This window comes from Xenopus laevis, chromosome 3S, assembly GCF_017654675.1.
Source record: "Xenopus laevis strain J_2021 chromosome 3S, Xenopus_laevis_v10.1, whole genome shotgun sequence".
NCBI lineage: Eukaryota > Metazoa > Chordata > Amphibia > Anura > Pipidae > Xenopus > Xenopus laevis.
The window spans coordinates 123971654-123993126 of NC_054376.1; the positions used below are offsets into that span (position 1 = coordinate 123971654).

Genomic DNA, 21473 nt, shown 5'->3' on the forward strand with positions numbered 1-21473 from the left:
AGTTTAAACCAATTCTGCCATGATCGGTAACACGCGTGTGTTGGTATTTGGGTGCACTCCTACAAAACCGAGCTTGAAATGCTTGGCTGTAGTTTAGACGACACCCATGCAGGAGATGGTATACTCCATATCCTCAAGGTACTTTCTGTCCATCCCAAGTTGCCACATGAGTCAGGCCCCAAAGACCGCTTCAACCACATTGTTAAATTTTGTTAAAGACATCCAGCATCAGTGATGTGCAGGCCGACCTGATACCCGCGGCTTTGGGCCGACCTCGCACGCTCCTTTCTGGGTCTCTGGCGGGTGCGGATTGAGCTCTTTTTACTGCTCTCCCCGTGACCTTCCAAATGCCGACTTCTGGGTTGAGTTTTTATAGATGCAAGCCTCTTGCCCCGCCCCTTTTTGTGATGTCACTGGCGGAGCAGGTCTATAAAAGAGACCCAGAAGTCGGGCTTGGTCGGGTAAAGCCTGACCCGCACATCACTAGCCAGCATCCCTTTGTAAGACCATTATCTCTGTTTCCTTAGAAGGGGTTACTGAAGGAAGTCCTTTCTGTAATTGTTTTGCAACAATGAAGAAATTGCCCCTGCTTTCTGCACTGGGGCTTGAGTATTTGGGTTAGTCAACAGCTAGTGTCAACCAGCTGACTGCTATAAAAATATGCTTACACTTCCTGCATTGTAGACCTCGGACTTCTTTGCCTCTCTAAATTCTCTTGAGTCAGATCTCACCATCACAGAAGGTATTACTATAAAGATTATATAGTTACCAAGTACTGTGCCACAAATGTAGTAGATGTGCTGCAACATCAGTATTGCTGCACTGAAGTGAATCGGGCATCTGAGCTGCAGTGTTTTTAGCTTTACAAGTGACTCCCGGCCGCCTGTAGTAAGTCTTTGTATAGACGTGATCCGGAAAGAAGAAAATGGTGGCACGTAGTGATATCATCATGCTGTGCACGGCTGCGTCATACTGTTCACGTCAGAATGTGAACCACACCAAAATTTTAGTGACAATTGGAAGAGAAGATACTCTTAATACTAATTTATCACTTCAGTCGATATCAGTACAATTATAAATAACGAAGAAAGAACCCCTCTTCTGACTAGTAATTCATTGGTTGGCTTCTAAAATTCATCCACTTACTGGATACTTTAAATTAATTCTATAGATGCAGGATCTTAAAAATTTAAATAGTGAATATTTCAAAGTATCCAGTAAGTGAATGAATTTAGAATTCTAGAAGTGAACCAATGAATTACTAGTCAGAAGACGGGTTCTTTCTTTTCTTTTTTTCGTTATTTATAATTTCCAAAGTGTTGAGATCTACTTGCCCAGTTTTTAGATGCAGCCTTATAAATTGGGGCCAAGGTTTCTAAACTATCCACTGTGCTGCGTACCTGTGTTCACTGCATCTCAGTTGCTATGACGGCTCTTAAGGCAGGTTCTAAGCCCCAAGCTGCAGCCCAGGGTGCCCGGACATGCCAAGCCGTGATACTGGATACATGTGGGAGTGTAGGTAGCTCAGCATACAGTACCTATCTCAAGTGCTATACACCTGTTGGGCATATAGGTAGTTCAGCATACCTAGCCTATAATTCCTGGAGACTAGGGATGCACCGAATCCGGGATTCGGTTCAGGATTCGGCCTTTTTCAGCAGGATTCGGATTCAGACGAATCCTTCTGCCCAGCCGAACCAAATCCTAATTTGCATATGCAAATTAGGGCGGGGATGGAAATTGCAAGGAAGTAAAAAAAAAAAAAACCCTTCCCATCCCTAATTTGCATATGCAAAATCGGGTTCGGTATTCAGCCGAATCTTTCGTAAAGGGTCCGGCCGAATCCAAAAAAGTGGATTCGGTGCATCCCTACTGGAGACATGAGACAATTACTGTCCAGCAAGGAGAGAGTAGCAGATAGTGGTGGGAGACAGCTCTGCAGGCCTCCATCTGTGACGTATCCAAGGTATAGTGCTAAGTTGAAAGGAAAATAATATAAAACAGAAGAGAGAAAGAGCCTCCAAGGCAGGACAAAAGAACTGGGAAACAGGTGGAGCAGCCCATATATCCTGAGGGAAAGGGGGTCAAGAGATCAATCCTTTTGGCCTGCCTCTCAAGGTGAACCTGGACCCACATGTCTGCATGGACATGGTGACAAGAGAAATACACATTCCAATTGGCTCTGCCTGCTTATGGGGATTTTGGGTGCATTACCATGGAAGGTGCATCTTCTGATAGCAGCTGAGATGAGGGGGCAAATCAGGGTGACTCTCAATAAATGCAGGTGAGTTGACAAAAGGTATCTGGTTCTACCAAATGTAATTTATTTACAGGAGCCAAACATGTCTGCCTGACCGTTGCATGAAGCTCTTAAACCATTTCTTGGATGATATGAAGTATGAGTTAAGTTGACCATACACGGGCAGATTGAAGTTGCCGATATCAGTCCTTTAGACTGAATTGGCAACTTTTTGCCTGGGGAGTCCGACAGGTCTCCCCGATTGATATCTGGCAGGTTTGATTATCCCTGTGATCGAGGACCGCATTGGCTAGTTGATGCAGTTCTACGATCCGTTGGTGCCCATTTCCTTCATATAATCAAATTGTTTGCCGTTGGTAGGCATATCGGGGAAAGATCTGCTCGTTTACACACCTCGTCCGATGGAGTCTACGGGCGTCTTTTTTCACGGAAATCTTTTTGAAAAATATCGCGCATCACTAGTGGCTTCTATCTACAGAAATAAGTCAAATCAACTGGACTTGCTGTGTTTTTTTTTCCTTGAAGACATTTCATCAGTCACCCTACATCTGAAAGAAAAAGGACACACGTTTGAAGACTGCCAAATCCAGATTCTAGACCGGGGAAAGCGACTGGTTTAAAAGAGGTGTTAGAGAAGCCATATATGTACAAACTGAAAAACCAAGTCTGAATTGAGGCGGGGGTGACATCTATTGTCTGCCACATACAATGCTGATTTGGCACCTCTCCCTGGAAGGTTTAATAACAGATCAAAGCTCCAATCTTGCTAATACAATCAACACTTAACTTCATAACATCATTCTGGATTATGATAAACAGATTATGCTAATTGGAGCAACATTCCAGAGCAGGGCTGTCCAATTGATGGCCCGCGACCCCCCCCCCCCTTCTGTGGCCCCCCACATGCTGTGTCTGTTTACCATATGTAAGGTTTAAATGGTATCACTACAGAGATTAACTGGCCCCTACATTGTTTACATCTCAAAATCAGACTAATTCCCTGTATTGTTCACACTTGTGACACCTCTATTGTTTATATCCTAAAGCCTGTACTGTTCTACCTGAGACCCAGACTGAAACTGCCACATTGTTCACCTGTTCACACTTTATACAAAATGCTAATGGGGCACCAGCACTGTGTCACTGTATGTAGTACATATTAGACTGAGAGCTTTCCCTGTCTCCTGCTCTGTTCTGCCTTCCCTCCCTGCGTGTGTCATTCTCTGCTTGCCCAGTGCAGTTTGTGTATGCCATTCTCTGCTTACTCAGTGTTGCTTGTGTGTGCCATTCTGCTTGCCCAGTGCTGCTTGTGTGTGCCATTCTCTGCTTGCCCAGTGCTGTTTGTGTGTGCCATTCTCTGCTTGCCCAGTGCCGCTTGTGTGTGTCATTCTCTGCTTGCCCAGTGCAGTTTGTGTGTGCCATTCTCTGCTTACTCAGTGCTGCTTGTGTGTGCCATTCTGCTTGCCCAGTGCTGCTTGTGTGTGCCATTCTCTGCTTGCCCAGTGCTGTTTGTGTGTGCCATTCTCTGCTTGCCCAGTGCTGCTTGTGTGTGCCATTTTGCTTGCCCAGTGCCGCTTGTGTGTGCCATTCTCTGCTTGCCCAGTGCCGTTTGTGTGTGCCATTCTCTGCTTTCCCAGTGCCGTTTGTGTGTGCCATTCTCTGCTTACTCAGTGCTGCTTGTGTGTGCCATTCTCTGCTTGCCCAGTTGCAGTTTGTGTGTGCCATTTTGCTTGCCCAGTGCTGTTTGTGTGTGCCATTCTCTGCTTACTCAGTGCTGCTTGTGTGTGCCATTCTCTGCTTGCCCAGTGCAGTTTGTGTGTGCCATTTTGCTTGCCCAGTGCTGCTTGTGTGTGCCATTCTCTGCTTGTCCAGTGCTGTTTGTGTGTGCCATTCTCTGCTTGCCCAGTGCTGTTTGTGTGTGCCATTCTCTGCTTGCCCAGTGCAGTTTGTGTGTGCCATTTTGCTTGCCCAGTGCTGCTTGTGTGTGCCATTCTCTGCTTGCCCAGTGCTGTTTGTGTGTGCCATTCTCTGCTTGCCCAGTGCTGTTTGTGTGTGCCATTCTCTGCTTGCCCAGTGCTGTTTGTGTGTGCCATTCTCTGCTTGCCCAGTGCAGTTTGTGTGTGCCATTTTGCTTGCCCAGTGCTGCTTGTGTGTGCCATTCTCTGCTTGCCCAGTGCTGCTTGTGTGTCATTCTCTGCTTGCCCAGTGCTGCTTGTGTGTCATTCTCTGCTTGCCCAGTGCTGCTTGTGTGTGCCATTCTCTGCTTGCCCAGTGCTGCTTGTGTGTGCCATTCTCTGCTTGCCCAGTGCTGCTTGTGTGTGCCATTCTCTGCTTGCCCAGTGCTGCTTGTGTGTGCCATTCTCTGCTTGCCCAGTGCTGCTTGTGTGTGCCATTCTCTGCTTGCCCAGTGCTGCTTGTGTGTCATTCTCTGCTTGCCCAGTGCTGCTTGTGTGTGCCATTCTCTGCTTGCCCAGTGCTGCTTGTGTGTGCCATTCTCTGCTTGCCCAGTGCTGCTTGTGTGTGCCATTCTCTGCTTGCCCAGTGCTGCTTGTGTGTGCCATTCTCTGCTTGCCCTACACTACCTGTGGGATGTAAGCCTGTTAGGGGTTTGTTAGCATTTGTATATTGTTGTTAAGGGACCCTAAGTTGTTTAATCATGTGTTGGGGGGTTGTTGTATTATCCACAGGGGAGGATGAGGCATATGGATTTAAGGGTATGTTTTAGCATGACTTCAATTTTTCACATATGAGGGATTTCCCTGCAGTGAGCACCAACCATTAGGGGGCCCTCATGCTGCTAAACATTTTAGCCATTCCATATCTCTATGAGAACAAAGTGGCTAAATAAGTTGAATAATAGATTATAGAATGTAAAGAAAAGAGACTAGCAGAATAGAGGTTGAGAGAGGAGAGGAAAAAAATAGTACCAAGAGTGGACCCCTGGTCTTAAAACTGTTGGTGGGCCCCTGGTGTCCCAGTCAGACACTGGATATGTTCTTAAAAGTGCTTGTGGTTTACAGTGGGTGTGGCTTAAAAGAGGGCGTGGCCAACACCGACTTCCATTATCGGCCCTCCACCGCATAGGCCAGTAAAATTTTGGCCCTCGGTACCACAGAAGTTGGACAGCACTGTTCCAGAGGATATATATTCTCGAAGGAAGATTTACAAGTTATTCTGAATTGAGAAAGCCAGTTGGGTGACTGGTGAAACGTCTTCAAAAAAAAAACCAGAGCAAGTCCAGTTGATCTGACTTATTCCTACAGATATACCATGACCTGGATGAATGAGAATCTTCACAAACACTAGTGGCTTCCATTTACCTCTATCACCTGGAATCTTAAAATATTTGCTCTAATTGTGGGCTGTTGGATGGTCCCTTCGGAGCCCAGGGACCAATGGGAAAACTGCAGCTTTCCCCCATTTAAACCATGAGCCCCAGACCCCAACTTCTCCCTAAAAAAAGAAATGAGAGGTAGTCTTATCATTTATGCCAACATACAAAGTGTGCAGTTCAACGGCATCTGAGTCGTTTCATTTAAAATTCATTGTGGTCATGTACAGAACCAAGAAAAAAGTTGTCTCTGTCCAAAGATTGTAGAGATCCAGTTGGGTCCATCAGAGTGAAAGTTTCTCTTTTAGACCCTGAACTCTGTGCCCATAAACAATGGGGAAGGATGAGAAGAATCTGTTTGCATGACTGGCGCACCCATTTTATATCACCCCATACACCAACTGCTACTGATAAGTCTCCTGTGCAGCAGCTGTTACGACTCCTCCACCCGAAAACTCTAAATCCACCTATTGAAAGAAAATATGAAAAAAAATATGAAGCAGCTTCCCAATATCCATTCCACTGGCTTTATCAGTTTGTGAATATCAGTTGGTATTGAAAGTAGGGCTCTGGGTGTTTATATTCTCTGTGCTGCTTGTCCTGACTCCTGAAAGAAAGCTTATTAATAGGCCTGAAGCGGTAAAGATTTTTAGTAGAGTTCCCCTTTAACCACACAGGATAACTCAGTGGACATTATTGTTGCTGCACCCATCAGCTCCATCCGACTTGGCCTCAGGCTGGAGACTAGGAACCATCAGCAAAAACAGGAACTGCAGTTGTTTTTCACTTCCTGTCAGATCCAGTCAGAACAAATGCCAGTTCGGCTCAAAGGGACGATAATAACAGCAACACAGAGAGGGTTTTTTTAGTGGACACAATGGCCAATCAGGAAGCAGAACCACAGGACATCCTTATAATGACCCTTTATTAGCCAAAACCATAGAAGAAATCTTTATCAATCAGAAAACTATAGAGAAGAGACTCACGAGAGAAAAGAAAGCCCTTCCGTTACTATTGCTTTGCTCCTACGTGAGACCCCTAGAGGTGAGCAATGGGGGAGTTGAGGGGGTTGCGTCCGTTATGGGCCTTAGAACAGGCTCACAGAGCATAAATACCCTCCGGCTCAGGAGGGCAGAATCCTTCACTTGCCGAAAGCCAGGCCTGACTCTCACGCTGTGGAAGGTTGAGGTGCGGTGCTAATTGGTGACTTGAATTATTTTCTGAGCCGTGGTGTTTGCAACAGGGACGACGGGGTCACTTATCTCCGGCTGCCTGAAGAAATACACCTGTAAAACAGAGAGGACTGTGAGCATCTGATCCAGTGCATGGGTGCTGCTCCCTGGCAGGTCTCTTGAAGATCATTGTTATTGGTCTGATTAGATTAAAGGGGAACTAAATTCTAAAATAGAATAAGGCTAAAAATGCTGTATTTTGTATACTAAACATAAACATAAACATACACACCACAAGCCTAATCAAACAAATGATTTATGCTTTCAAAGTTGGCCACAGGGTGTCACCTTCTTGTAACTTTGTTAAACATCTTTGCAAGACCAAGACTGTGCACATGCTCAGTGTGGTCTGGGCTGCTTAGGGATCGTCATAAATGATCAAAACAGCACAAGTCAAATAATATCTGCCAGAAGCCGATACAGCAAGACTGATTAATAATCAGAATATACAGACTACACTGGGTCCTGTGTTGTCATGTAATCTAATGTGGATTTTATAGTTTTCGTATTGTTTAATACAAACTTTCTCCAACTCTGCAGAACCAGTGGCTGCAGCAAAATAATCCTCCAAATAGAATCCCAGTTTATCTGTTTAAATCTGGCTCCACGATCTTTGTCCCTGTTCTACAGGAAAACAAACAAAGCTGTTGGAGTTCTGGGAAGTCCCTCCCGCCTGCTGTGTGAGTATGTTTGTTTCCCTGCAGAGCAGTTAGGGACCATCTGAAGTTTCATATCCACAGCAGTCAGGGAAAGTAAATGAAGGGGGAATTTCACTACATACAGTCAGGTTTCTTATAAAAATGGTAAAAGTATATTGGAGATAATTTCTTTTTCATTAAAGATAGTAAAAATGGGATTTTAATTTTTGCCTTTACAGTTTGGAGAGGGAGCAAGCAAATAAGAATCAGATCTCCCATGTGCAGTAACCAAACACCCGACTACCGGTCTGAAACTATACAGTAATTTGAGCACATTTAGCCCCTCTCCATACCACAGGGGGCATATATTATAGGTCAGTCATCTTATCCCAGACAAGGTTCAGCTCCCCAGTAGCACCACAGATACAGTTAACTCATTGGATTCCAGTACCTTGCAACCCACAGCCAACAGCACGTGCAGCGCTACCATAACGGCCACCAACGAGATGACCACCACCTTGTTGTCTCTTCGGATATGAGGCCAAAAGGCGAGGACAAGAACAAGGCTGGACAGACCCGTAGCCACAAGGATCAAAATCCACCGGAAGATTTCAAAAGGGACCACGCAGAGAACCTAAAACAGAGTGACCATTGTTAGGCTCTATATATACACACACACACACACAACACTGATGTTGCTCAGTACAACTATAATATTTAACTGCTGCAGATGTGAATGTGAACAACTCCATAGATATTGATGTGATCACATTTTCTGAAGCGGTGTGTAGCTTGGTTAGAGAATTGAATAAAACACTGGCTTCCTGTATACTTGATACTGTCACTAGGCAGCCGGCTGGAGGGAAAAATCCGCAGCAGGAACAAATAGCTTGTACAAATTTGGGATGATTCTCACCGTAGCAGGGATGTAGGCGGAGAGAGAATAGCCATAAATGCACACAGTCTCCATAAAGCTATAAGAACCCACTTCAGGGCTCACTCCTTTCCTCCACTGTAAGAAACCCCAGAGACCCAAAGGGACTGCCCATGCGTAACTGTATATCGTCACCCCGGCCACGGACACTGCAAGAGAGACGGACAACTGTTATAAAGGGTGACATACTGTATACAGGGTGCTAGGAATATTGCCAGAGAGCCACATGTGTGGGGTATCTGGCCAACATAGTGTGTCAGTGACACAGACAGGAGGGAACTATGGGACATGAGTCTGTCCCTCCCACTGCAGGGTGATACAGTGACACAGACAGGAGGGAACTATGGGACATGAGTCTGTCCCTCCCACTGCAGGGTGATACAGTGACACAGACAGGAGGGAACTATGGGACATGAGTCTGTCCCTCCCACTGCAGGGTGATACAGTGACACAGACAGGAGGGAACTATGGGACATGAGTCTGTCCCTCCCACTGCAGGGTGATACAGTGACACAGACAGGAGGGAACTATAGGACATGAGTCTGTCCCTCCCACTGCAGGGTGATACAGTGACACAGACAGGAGGGAACTATGGACATGAGTCTGTCCCTCCCACTGCCAGGGTGATACAGTGACACAGACAGGAGAGAACTATGGGACATGAGTCTGTCCCTCCCACTGCAGGGTGATACAGTGACACAGACAGGAGGGAACTATGGGACATGAGTCTGTCCCTCCCACTGCAGGGTGATACAGTGACACAGACAGGAGGGAACTATGGGACATGAGTCTGTCCCTCCCACTGCAGGGTGATACAGTGACACAGACAGGAGGGAACTATGGGACATGAGTCTGTCCCTCCCACTGCAGGGTGATACAGTGACACAGACAGGAGGGAACTATGGGACATGAGTCTGTCCCTCCCACTGCAGGGTGATACAGTGACACAGACAGGAGGGAACTATGGGACATGAGTCTGTCCCTCCCACTGCAGGGTGATACAGTGACACAGACAGGAGGGAACTATGAGACATGAGTCTGTCCTCCCACTGCAGGGTGATACAGTGACACAGACAGGAGGGAACTATGGGACATGAGTCTGTCCCTCCCACTGCAGGGTGATACAGTGACACAGACAGGAGGGGAACTATGGGACATGAGTCTGTCCCTCCCACTGCAGGGTGATACAGTGACACAGACAGGAGGGAACTATGGGACATGAGTCTGTCCCTCCCACTGCAGGGTGATACAGTGACACAGACAGGAGGGAACTATGGGACATGAGTCTGTCCCTCCCACTGCAGGGTGATACAGTGACACAGACAGGAGGGAACTATGGGACATGAGTCTGTCCCTCCCACTGCAGGGTGATACAGTGACACAGACAGGAGGGAACTATGGGACATGAGTCTGTCCCTCCCACTGCAGGGTGATACAGTGACACAGACAGGAGGGAACTATGGGACATGAGTCTGTCCCTCCCACTGCAGGGTGATACAGTGACACAGACAGGAGGGAACTATGGGACATGAGTCTGTCCCTCCCACTGCAGGGTGATACAGTGACACAGACAGGAGGGAACTATGGGACATGGAGTCTGTCCCTCCCACTGCAGGGTGATACAGTGACACAGACAGGAGGGAACTATGGGACATGAGTCTGTCCCTCCCACTGCAGGGTGATACAGGGACACAGGGTGATACAGACAAGACAGGGTAGCTTATGCCCCCTGCTGGTGAAACACTTACATTTGTGGAACTCGGGGCTGTACTTGTAGCCTTTCTGGTCGTGTAGGCGCATGTAAGTTCCCAGGTTGCCCATGATCGTTACTGTTATTACTAGTGTAGCACAGATCCAAAACGGTCCTATAAAATCAAAGGAGATAGAAAAAGGTATTATATCAGATAATGTTGCCCAACAAGCTGACTGGATCAAAGTCCTCCCTTTCCCAGCTCACCATACAGATCAGGGTTGTTCCTCAGATGATTCCGAACAAAGTTCTTCCCTGGAATGGGCAGAATGGAGCCTCGGACCCTGTCCAGAACCTGATAAACAAGAGGATGGTGGGGGGGGGAAACATTAAATAAGATTTTCTCTCTGCACCCTGTTGGCTCCCATAGCCCTGGCACCCCGATATTACCTGGTATGTGTCTATGTCAAAAAAGTCCTGATAGTACTGGAAGGTCCAGAAACTGGACGTCTTCTTTTGTGACGCCAAAAGCTGCGGACAGGGACAGCCCATTATGACAAGAAAAAAAAGTAGATAACGATCTGTAGCTGTAAAATACTGGGTACCCACTTGGTAATTATGTGTAATAAAGTAGGAGGAGCATAGTAATATGGGATTTGCAGCCACACCCCCAAAGCATAAACTATGTAACTGCCACCTCTGCTTTCAGTTGACTCCAGCACAGTGTATTCCTCTGTGCAAATAAACCCCAGCGGTGAGAACAATAATAACACTAATAACTAAACCGCATCCTTCTGCAATTACAAAACACAGACTAGAGTCCTGAGCTGAAACAATTTGTTTAACCCAAACCCGACCCGCAAACTAACCCGATTGGACCCGTTACATGACCTGACAGTACTTTTCCTGTTCCTTACACATGGCAGTGAGCAATGAACAGGTTAATCCCTCCTGCCACGCAAATGGGACAGGAAATACCAATAAATGACTCACTTCCGCCCCCGGCCGCCATCTTTTTCCTCCTGTCCCCCCCCCCCCCCCGTGATAAGTGCCAGAAGACTACCTCTTAACTTCTGAAGCTCTGGGACCGAAGAATTACCTTGTGAGAGTCGCCAGAGGAAGCTAACACAGCTTCACGGCCATTTGTGCCTTCGGCGCAGTCAGTCGCAAAGCTGAAACTTCGGCGCATGAGCCCTAAGACGCCGGCATCCTCCGCTTCCAAGATGTCGCCGATCGACGGAGCATGTGCAAACTATGAGTGTCAAACCAGGAAGTGACACACAAGTAGGAAATTGAGCACGAAGGAAGCCAGGCGCAGAGTAAACGTTCAAAAACGTTCGGAGCATCTATCCCCCACTGCGGAAAGTATTGCTGGGCTGGTAAGGCCTTGTGTGCCACGGACCATAAACAAAGGGTCTGAGTAAGTAACACCTGTGGTCTCTATTAAGAGAGAGACAAGACAAGGATACTATTGAATCCTTGGTGAAAATAGGAGTATCCTGGTTACATGATGAGCAGACGCTCTCAGGATCAAGGGGGTGAGTGTTGGGACAAAGAGAGACAATGAAAAAGGGACTTCAATAGGACTCACAGAGTCCAGATAAATACTTGCATTAATTATATGTTTTATTTGGCAGGAGTTTCCCTACTGAAGGAAGGAGAAGGAAAGTGGCCCGAAGAAGATGTTATGGCTGTTCTGAAAGGGCTTTGCCAGATAAAAACGTTTGTGCCAAATGTCTAAAAGAGGCTTTGGGGGAAACATCAGCACAATTCACACAATTAATGGAATGGATGAAACAGACATTCAACCAATCAATGTCTTATATGGTTTCACAGGTGACAGATGAAGTACTAAAAAAATCTAGACTAACAAGGACATGACATCAGGAGTAAGAGAGCAAAGAGATAGCCCTAAGAGAACCACTCCATCTATTAACTTGGATTCATCTGAATCAGAGGGAGAGATTTCAGACAATGACTCCGAAGATAGAGAAGATACAGACTTTAAAATGGAGATGATTGAACCACTTATTAAAGCAGTCAGGAAGACTCTGGACCTTGAAGATAATCTTCAATTAAGCAAGATAAAATGTTTAAATCTACATCAAAAAAGAATCAGTTGTTCCTGGTTAATGATGAAGTTATTCTATGCACAAGGAAGAATGGAACTGCCCAGATAATAAACAAGTCGCCATCAGAAAATTTAAAAAGATGTAGCCAATTTCCTCAGAAGTGTCAAAACCATGAGTCCCACCGAAAGTGGATGCGGCTACTACAAAGGTAGCTAGAAGGACCACGCTCCCTGTAGATGAGGGTGTATCCCTGAAAGATACAATGGAGAGGAGGCAAGATGTGGCTTTGAAAAGAGCAGGAGGAGCAGCGTGCAAAGTGGCTACGGCTATTACATCAGTCACCAGGGCTAACAAAATATGGCTCCAAGAATTTGAAGAGGCCATTAAGAACGGAGGTCAAAGGGAGAACTTAATTGATATGCTCCAAGATATAAAACTTGCAAATGATTTTGCTGCAGAAGCCTCCATGGATTCTATAAAAGTATCGGGGAAAGCCATGAGCTTATCTGTAGTGGCCAGAAGAGGACTATGGCTAAAGCATTGGAATGCGGATTCCCAATCAAAACACAATTTGTGCTCACTTCCATTTAAAGGAAACTTTCTTTTTGGACCAGAACTAGACTTTTTTTTTTTATTTCAAAGATTACGGCTGGTAAATCATCTTTTTTTGCCACAAGAACGAAGAGAAAAGAAAAATTTTCCTAGAAATCCTAGAAACTTGTTCAGAGATGCTAACCAATACAAGCCTGGAAGACCCTTTTCCAGACAATGGAAACCAAGGCAGACATTTCCCCGCCAAAAGGCCGGATCAAAAGCCGGATAAAAGACAATGAAGGTGAGGGAGCCCCATCGCATGTAGGTGGCAGACTGGGGAAATTCAAAGCGATTTGGGCTCGACAATGCAAAGACAAGTGGGTCTTAAAAATAATATTGAAAGTCTACAAGTTAAACCTCCTACAAAAACCGGAAAACGATTTTGTGTCTTCGGACAAGATAAGATCCAGAAAGGAAAGAAAAAAGCTGGAATGTATCATTCAGGAACTGGTGAATCAAACAAAGAATATTGAGAATCCCTCACAATCAACAGTATCAAGGAAATTATTCCCATTTTTTTCTAAGAAGCAAGTCCAACGGAGAATTCAGAGTGATTCTAAACTTAAAGAAATTGAACAAAATGCTCACAGTTACTTCCTTCAGGATGGAAACCTTAAGTACCATAGCAATTGGCTAGCAAAAATAGATATCAAGGATGCCTATCTACATATTCCCATCTCAAACAAACATTATCAATACAAAGCGCTCCCATTCGGTCTTTCAACGGCTCCGAGATTATTCACAAAAGTTATGGCTCCAATAATAGAGAATCTGAGACTACAAGGAATACCATTTTTTTCATATCTAGACAATATCCTTATCAAAGCTCCAACAAGGGAAATCCTGGGTGTACACTTGAAGAAAGTAATTTCCTACCTTCGAGAAACGGGATGGATAATAAATCAAGAGAAAAGTATCCTCAATCCGACTCAACAGATGGAGTTCTTAGGAGTAAATATAGATACAGAACCGCAAACCCGCGTCTATACCCTCTCCCAAAACGTCTAACTGCAACCCGCAGGGTATCGCAGGTATTTGCAGGTAACTCGCAGGTACCCGACCCACTGCAGGACTAACACAGACCTCTAGAACAACAAAATTCAAGCGACAAAAGGCCTCTGTATGTGACATTTTGCTAATATAGAGCATCTGCATCGCACCCAAAAAGAGGAATGTCACACATAAAGGGCCGTAAAAACACTCTGGGAAACCAATAGTCTAGAAGAATTTTCACCCTTACTGAGAAACATATAGACAGTGGTGTGTGGCTCTGCTCTTGGATGTTGGGGGTACTGCCCCTTTAAAAGAACAGTAATACCAAAAATATAAGTGTTTTAAAGTAATTAAAATATAGTGTACTGTTGCCCTGCATTGCTAAAAAGTATGCAATTGCTTTAGAAAGACTACTTAGAGGATAACAGGTAAGCTCTGTAATAGAGTACAATGACATTCTACAGAGTACATCTGTTATCTGCTATTTAAAGGGGAACGATCGTGAAAATAAAAATGTAATATAAGCTTCATCATACTGAAATAAGAAACTTTGTAAATACAATCAATTAAATGTTCTGCATCATTTCTGAAATAATCAAGTTTATCTTCACTATCCCTCTCTCAGCATCTGTTTCTCTTCATTCTGTCTTCATTCAGCAGTTGGGTGTCATATTAATTGACAGTTAGATCCAATATATCTTATAGGGGGGGGCTCCTTTCCTAGCAGATGTATTAGAGCTCACTCAAATAACTGATTCCAATACAAACAAAATCTAACAAAATAACTGCCTTTTGCACAAATCCTGCATGTAGAGAGACATGATGTCTGGTGAGTTTAATAGAGTGAGCTCTGATACATCTTCTAGACAAAAGGAGCCCCCCTATAAGATATATTGGATGTAACTGTCAATGAATATCTGACACCCAACTGCTGCATGAAGACAGAATGAAGAGAAACAGATGCTGAGGAATAGTGAAGATAAACTTGATTATTTCAGAAACAGTACAGAATATTTAATTGATTATATTTAAACTTCTTATTTCAGTACGATGAAGCTTATATTAAAGGGCACCAATCATGACCAAAATCATTTCCTAAGTAAATACACTATGTGAAAGTTCAAGAAATCCGATTTTTAAAACAGTTAGAATTGTTTGTATAATGTAAATGATCAGCTCACTATTCCTTCTGCAAGATCTCCCCTATCTCCACTGCAGTTCTAGCTGAGGCAGCCATCTTGGATTTTACTGGCTCCTCCTACCGATATCTTCCCAGCCAACTGTAGTTCTGAAATCTCGCACATGCTCAGTTGAAATTCCTTGTTGCTTATCAACCCTTCTAAGCTATTTTCAAATCAGCCAAACCTCTGTGTTAGCTGCTGTTCAGTAGTGCTGCCACCTGCTGGAAGTTACTGTGTGCCCTTCATTTGCATAATGACTTTACCAGCAGTGGACAAGATAGAAAAATCTCCTGATACTTCTAGTGGAGGAGTTTACTAAAACAAGGCATTCTGGGTAGAATACTCAAAGCAGTGTTACAATCTGAGCATGCTCCTGAAATTTGCATATTATAGTCTCTTTTATAGTCACAGCATGGCCTCCCTCAGTGAAAGAACCCATTTGACAAAGTAAGGGATTTTTTTAAAACCTGCAGTTTTTTCAAAAAACTATATATGTAGTTTGATTAAACCTATTTAGCTTGTACTGGTCATATTGTTAATATGTGTTTGATTTTGGCTGTGAAAGGTGCCCTTTAAGTTTTCATTTTCGCAATAGTTCTTTAACCTGTGCCTAAAATGGCTCCTCATTGGCTGCTTGTTGTAGTAGTGTTTCTAAAGCAAACACACTAGTTATACCAGTATTACTTTAAAATGACTTCATTAATTGGTGTTACTGTTCCTTTAAGCCCCGCCTGTCCATTAGAGCACCCCCTCTCTGCTCAACTCACCTCAGTCTGGTCTGACTCGCCCTCCTCCTCTTCGCTGTCCCCGCCCACGAGCAGAGTGGCATGCTGTGGCCGGCTCTCCTCCCCCAGGCTCTTTGTCGTGGCGTTTGGATCAGCAGCCAGTAAGTCAGACGCTTCATCAAATTCTGCGAGGAGGATAAACAGGATAATGATGGGCAGGGTGCAGTGGCGAATAACCCAAATTCCTGTATGTCAGGCCACAGCACATGCTCTGTATTGCAAATCCAAGGCAGCAACGACATGATTGTAGTAGTGTAAGCACTTTGGTTCCCCTTTGTCCTTTTTGTGTATTATGGTGTATGAAAACACTGGTCTAAAGATAGGCCCTTGCGTCTGTAGCATAAACTTCCTTTCATAAACCAGGGGTCATTAGACTCCCACAGCCTTCTGTCCCTGTACTACAATTCCCAGCATCCCATGCCAGCTGTACATAGAGTCTGACAACAAACCAATCAGCTCTTTGCTTTCATCGTTCCAATTCTATCAGACCAGTTTAAGCTGATTGGCTGCCACTGCAACATAGTTACAAACCTTTCCCTAAAGAGGTCAGTGGTAATAGATGGCTCCATCCATTCACAACCCCAGAGGCACAACGGGGAGATCAGTAACATTATAAGGAAAGTCAAATTTACATATTGTGGTTTTACCGTCCCCTCCTTAGCCCCACAGTAGAAATGCTGCAATGTAACCATAGGGGACATACTTTAATTAACCTGGATGTAGGAAGGGCTATAATTTGCTACCTTGCGAATGGATCATGTGATCCTGCCAGGAATCTATGAGCCAATGAATATAACAAAGGCAGGTAAATGATAGGGGGTTTAGGATAGGCGGGTATAGGATATACATGGACTAGAGCTCAGCAGAAGTGATATGCTGGTCGGGGTTTTTGGACGTGAGCATGCTCAGTTTGCTCCTCTTCCCCCTCCCCTCCCTTCTCTGCTGTAATCTAAGCCCAGAGCGATAAGTGAGCAGGGAGAGACTCAGGCAGAAAGTGGTGTCACACTAAGCTAATATGGCAGCTGCTATCCTAAACAAACAGAGTTTCTAGAACTTTTTACTCAGGTATGGTAAAACTTTCTACAGAATAAATATAGCATTCTAGCTTGCACTATTGCGGCTAATCTATTGTCAATAAAATGCTTCGTAGCTTTCCTTCTCCATTAAAAAAGTGTTTTAGCCTGATTTATTGAATATTTCTGCAAAAACCTTAATAGTCCCTCCCTTCTCTTCCACTTGCTGCTCCCTGAATTCCCAGGCTGTGCTCTCAGATCACTGCACTGTAGGACAGGAACCAATCAGCAGCTAGCAGGACCTGATAGGGAACTGAAGCCTGTCTGTGCTTGTGTGACTGCAGGGCTGTGATTGGCTGTCCCCCTCCTACTGCTTCTGGCAGGGAATGTTAGGACACACCCACCCCTCATGTGAAACAGGGACCAGAGAACATCTATAGGGAGCTCCAATAAAGGGCTATTTTTATAGATAATATACATTTTTAACACCATGTAAAAGCAACACCATATATTACTTATAATTGCCTACAAAATTAGGGTTTTTTCATTTATCCTATATATCTCCTTTAACTGAAAGGTGAACCACCCCTTCAAGCAATGGGGGAGCCCATCAAGCAGCATCTTCTTACCGTGAAACTTAAAATCGTCGGCGGAGGCCATTGCGTCTTCTTAGTGTTGGTGACAACAAGGAAACTGCCCTCAGCTGGGCGCCTTTCACTCTCCCCGGGGTGTATTCGTGAGGTGCCTCAGTTAGTGTATCAGTCAGGCAACTATACAGCACCTACTGCAAACAGGAACTTCCGCGTCATCACACGACTAGGACTGTACCAAAGCAATGACCGGGGGGAGTGCGGATTGTGTTCCGATCCAATGCAGACAAGTGACGGCACATACGGAACGGCTAGTCCGCTTGTCTATCAGCCTCCCTCACAGGGCACGGACATTCTTGTATTGACTGCACGCAGGCAGACGAGTCACCAACCCATTCTACTATGGTCCGTTCCAAAACTTGGTGCGCTGCCAATACTTTCCGGAGGGAACTTGAACTAAAGCGGAAATGCTAAGACTCGTGCGAATAGGCAGCAACGATGCGTAATGTTTGTTCGGTAACCTGCCTCATAATGTGCCGGTTTTATTATAGTCATGTTCTTCCCAGCTCGTTATAAATTGGTGCTTTGGACGCTTGGCGGAGATAATTCGTCGCAGTCCTATTTTTCTGTCCGGAGTGTTTTTAGTGTTGCGCTGTTTAAGGGCACCAATACCGGAAGTGGCTGCAGAGCTGGCGGAAGACGATGGCAGCGCGCTGGATTGGGGTCGTATGGAGGAGGTCGTGCTCCGGTTCCGCGGCTACCGGCCAGGCTACGGAGGCAGTCAAGAAACTGGGACGCTGGGAACGATTCAAGAATGGAAAAATGGGTGAGGGGAAATACACGTGGCAGGACACGTGGGCTTCATTCAATGATTGTCGGAGCTTGATTCATTGACTTCTTTGGGTGCGCGTTCAGCTTCATGCAGTTCCACTAGAACTTCCACGGACTGTAACTGTGGGACAGTCAGAGAGGGAATTCGCCCTGGGCCCCTGGTGTCACAGGGCCCCATTGGGAGGAAGTTTATGTGTAACCCCCATATGTAACAATTATTGTCTGTATTTACATCAGTCCATCTTCATTTGTGCAGCTGTTAAGAGTGCAGCTAATGCTTTCCAGTGGATACTGGGAGCCAGTGTCATGTACTGAGCATAAAGGCTGCCGGTAGTACAGGTTATTGCAGCTGCCGAGTGCACATTTCCAACGGCTGCTGCTGTACTCAGTAGACCGCCTTCCAGGGAGAAGAAGTGCATGTAACCCTGCCCCCTCTATGTGCACATACTCCTAGGCTGGCGTATGGGAGGGGTTAGTAAAGGCAAATAATAGTGCATGGGGTTGCAGTGAGACTGCACATATAAGGTGCCACTTGCTTCGCAGGGTTGTACCCAAGAGGAGGGGTCGGGATTGAACCCATGCCAAGCGCCCGGCATTTGAACCCATGCGAATCAGTCAGTGTTGAACCCATGAGAAGGGGTCGGGTTGTTGCCGTGAGAAGGTTGGGTTGTACCCATGAGAAGGGGTTAGAGTCCTGCAGCGGGTCGGGTACCCGCGGGTTACCTGCAAAAACCTGCAGTACCCTGCGGGTTGCGCTTAGAAGTTCCAGGTGTGGGTATACCCGCGGTTCTGCGGGGTTGTGGGTCAGGCCGCGGGTCTTCTCAATATCGATATTCACTCCTTTTTTCTGGTCACGTCTACTTCCAATGATGTCACTTCTGGTTTCCAATGACAGCACTTCCTGTTTTACTCCTTTTTTTCTGATCACTTGATGGTCAGCGGGTCCGGGTTGAGGATAAGGTACTTGCGGGTAGGGTCGGGTAGCGGGTCCAAGCGGGTAAGAATGCGGTTGCGGGTTGCAGGTACAGGTCTGGTTCGGGTCCCAAAAAATGGACCCACGCAGGACTCTAGTTGGGGTTGTACCCATGAGGAGGGGTCGGGATTGAACCAATGCAAAGCAGTCTGAGTTGAACCCATGCGACTCAGTCAGTGTTGAACCCATGAAGAGGGGTGGGGGGTTGTACCCATGAGGAGGGGTCGGGGTTGTACCCATGAGGAGGGGTCGGGGTTGTACCCATGAGGAGGGGTCGGGGTTTTACCCATGAGGAGGGGTCGGAGTTGAACCCATGCAAAGCGGTCGGAGTTGAACCCATGCAAAGCGGTCGGAGTTGAACCCATGCGAAACGGTCGGAGTTGTACCCATGCGGAGCAGTCAGTGTTGAACCGATGAGAAGGGGTCGGGTTGTAGCCGTGAGAAGGTTGGGTTGAACCCATGAGAAGGGGTCAGGGTTGAACCCATGAGAAGGGGTCGGGGTTGAACCCATGAGAAGGGGTCGGGGTTGAACCCATGAGAAGGGGTCGGGGTTGAACCCATGAGAAGGGGTCGGAGTTGAACCCATGAGAAGGGGTCGGGGTTGAACCCATGAGAAGGGGTCGGGGTTGAACCCACGAGGAGGGGTCTGGGTTGTAACTATGAGAAGGGGTGTAATTATAGGGGAAACAGACCCTGCAACTGCTGGGGGCCTATTGGGCACTGGCTGATAAGCCGTTTCATTACATGTTTAGGAGAAATATCCTATTCCCATAGTCTAAGGGGACCCAGTAACCCCTAATCACACCAGTGGTTGCCTCTAGTCTCATAGACCTTCTAGATGTTGTAATTGTCAGGCTGTCCAGCCGTCTTGTGTTTTAGTCCATTGCCTGCGGATCAGAACTGATTTCTTTCCTTTTCTTCCAGCTGTTTGGACAAAGAGCTTGCTGCACGACTATGCCGAGGCCTGTAAGGACATTGTCGTTGGAGCCAAAGAGCGGCCAGGCAAAGCTGCTTTCTACCTGTCCCTTCTTGCAGGTGCCGGGGTCTGTTCCTCCAAGGCCCCAGCGTATGATTCCTTCCAGAGCTGCATGTTAGACGCCTCAGCCTCACTCCTCCTTCTCTCACCCTGGACGAGGAGCAGGAGATCTGATCAGCATGTGCAGAAACTTATGGACCTCAGGAACCAAGGACGATTACGACACCTGGACCTTTTCCTTTTCTCTGTTGTCTATGAAGCCCCCTATGACCCAGACTGTGATCTGTACCCGGCCCACTGCCCACACCTACAGCCTCGCTGGTCACAGTTGCCCAGCAGAGTCCTAGACGTTGGCTTTTTTGGACGTTGGTGGCTTCTCCGTGAGAAGATGGAAGACTTTGATGTGAATGAAGAGGAATTTGCCAGTTTGCCTGCCCCCATGAGAACCATATCCTGGAACGACCTTCATTCAGAAGAGAACGAAAAGCTCTTCCAGCTTAAGTTTCGGCCAATCACAATGCCAGCGGAGCAGACAGAATAAGAGCCGACACATATGATTGGTACAGCTGCTTTTGTGTAAATCTGAGTCTATGTAATGTATAAATGAACATATACAGAAGACTATAGTTATTCAATGATTTTTATGGTACCTGGGTCCAGAGACAAGCCTTTAAATGGGTGGTTCACCTTTTGCTTCACTTTTAGTATGTTTTAAAATGGCCAGTTGTAAGCAACTTTTTTTTTTTTTTTTATAGTTTTTTATTTTTATTATTTGCCCTCTTCTTCAGACTCTTTCCAGCTTTCAAATGAGGGTCACTAACCCCATCTAAAAATAAAAAAATAAAAAAGATCTGTAAGGTTACAAATGTATAATTATTGATACTTTTTATTATGTCTGTTTTTATTCAGACCCTAAAATATATGAATAAAAAGCTAAATATCGCAAAAATCACAAATAGTAAAAAATGAAAACCAATTGCAAATTGTCTCAGAATATCCCTCTCTACATCATACTAAAAGTTAACTCAAAGGTGAACAACCCCTTTAATACAAGAGGTCGTCAGACATTGTGGCCCAGCTTTTTATCAGGGTCTCCATAGCTCCACAGCAGTTACAGTATCTCTGACGGTACCCAAGAGAGTAAGCACTCACCACCAAATTTCCCCCTAACTGATCTTTTAATTGGACCTCCCACCCGCCCTTAGGCCTCCAAATTAGGAACTCACTTAAACTTAAAGGGGAACTCCGGCTTCCAAACCAAAGTTTGATAAAGAGTCCCACATAACACAGAAACCCCTAATATACCCATCAAAGTTATCTACTGTATTTCTTCAAAAAGTATGAATAAATCCCATTTTCAATGCTAAAATCCAGCTGTTT

General features: G+C 45.6%; 2 protein-coding genes across 3 annotated transcripts; one reads left to right on the forward strand and one right to left on the reverse strand.

Moving 5' to 3' along the window:
- Nucleotides 1-6498: 6498 nt before the first annotated feature.
- On the reverse strand, nucleotides 6499-17682 carry yipf2.S (Yip1 domain family member 2 S homeolog). Of its 2 annotated transcripts, NM_001094767.1 has the most exon segments (8): nucleotides 6499-6877; nucleotides 7913-8095; nucleotides 8378-8544; nucleotides 10144-10260; nucleotides 10353-10440; nucleotides 10536-10616; nucleotides 15693-15835; nucleotides 17353-17495. In NM_001094767.1, coding segments are annotated over 8 exon segments (900 nt in total). In that variant the 5' UTR covers nucleotides 17384-17495; the 3' UTR covers nucleotides 6499-6787.
- Nucleotides 17683-17810: 128 nt separating this feature from the next.
- Nucleotides 17811-20719, forward strand: timm29.S (translocase of inner mitochondrial membrane 29 S homeolog). Its single transcript, NM_001096950.1, is given in 2 exon segments — nucleotides 17811-18139; nucleotides 20042-20719. Coding segments are annotated over 2 exon segments (717 nt in total). The 5' UTR covers nucleotides 17811-18015; the 3' UTR covers nucleotides 20635-20719.
- Nucleotides 20720-21473: the final 754 nt, after the last annotated feature.

What these genes read in the sequence shown, in the direction of transcription:
- yipf2.S (XM_041587685.1), bottom strand. Translation starts at nt 17,383, where the DNA reads ATGGCCTCCGCCGACGATTTTAAGTTTCACG. An exon ending in GCGAGTCAGACCAGACTGAG is followed by an intron (nt 10,441 to 15,692) that starts GTGAGTTGAGCA and finishes CTTGTTTATCAG; the next exon opens with GTTCTGGACAGGGTCCGAGG. An exon ending in CAGCCCCGAGTTCCACAAAT is followed by an intron (nt 8,545 to 10,143) that starts GTAAGTGTTTCA and finishes TCTCTCTTGCAG; the next exon opens with TGTCCGTGGCCGGGGTGACG.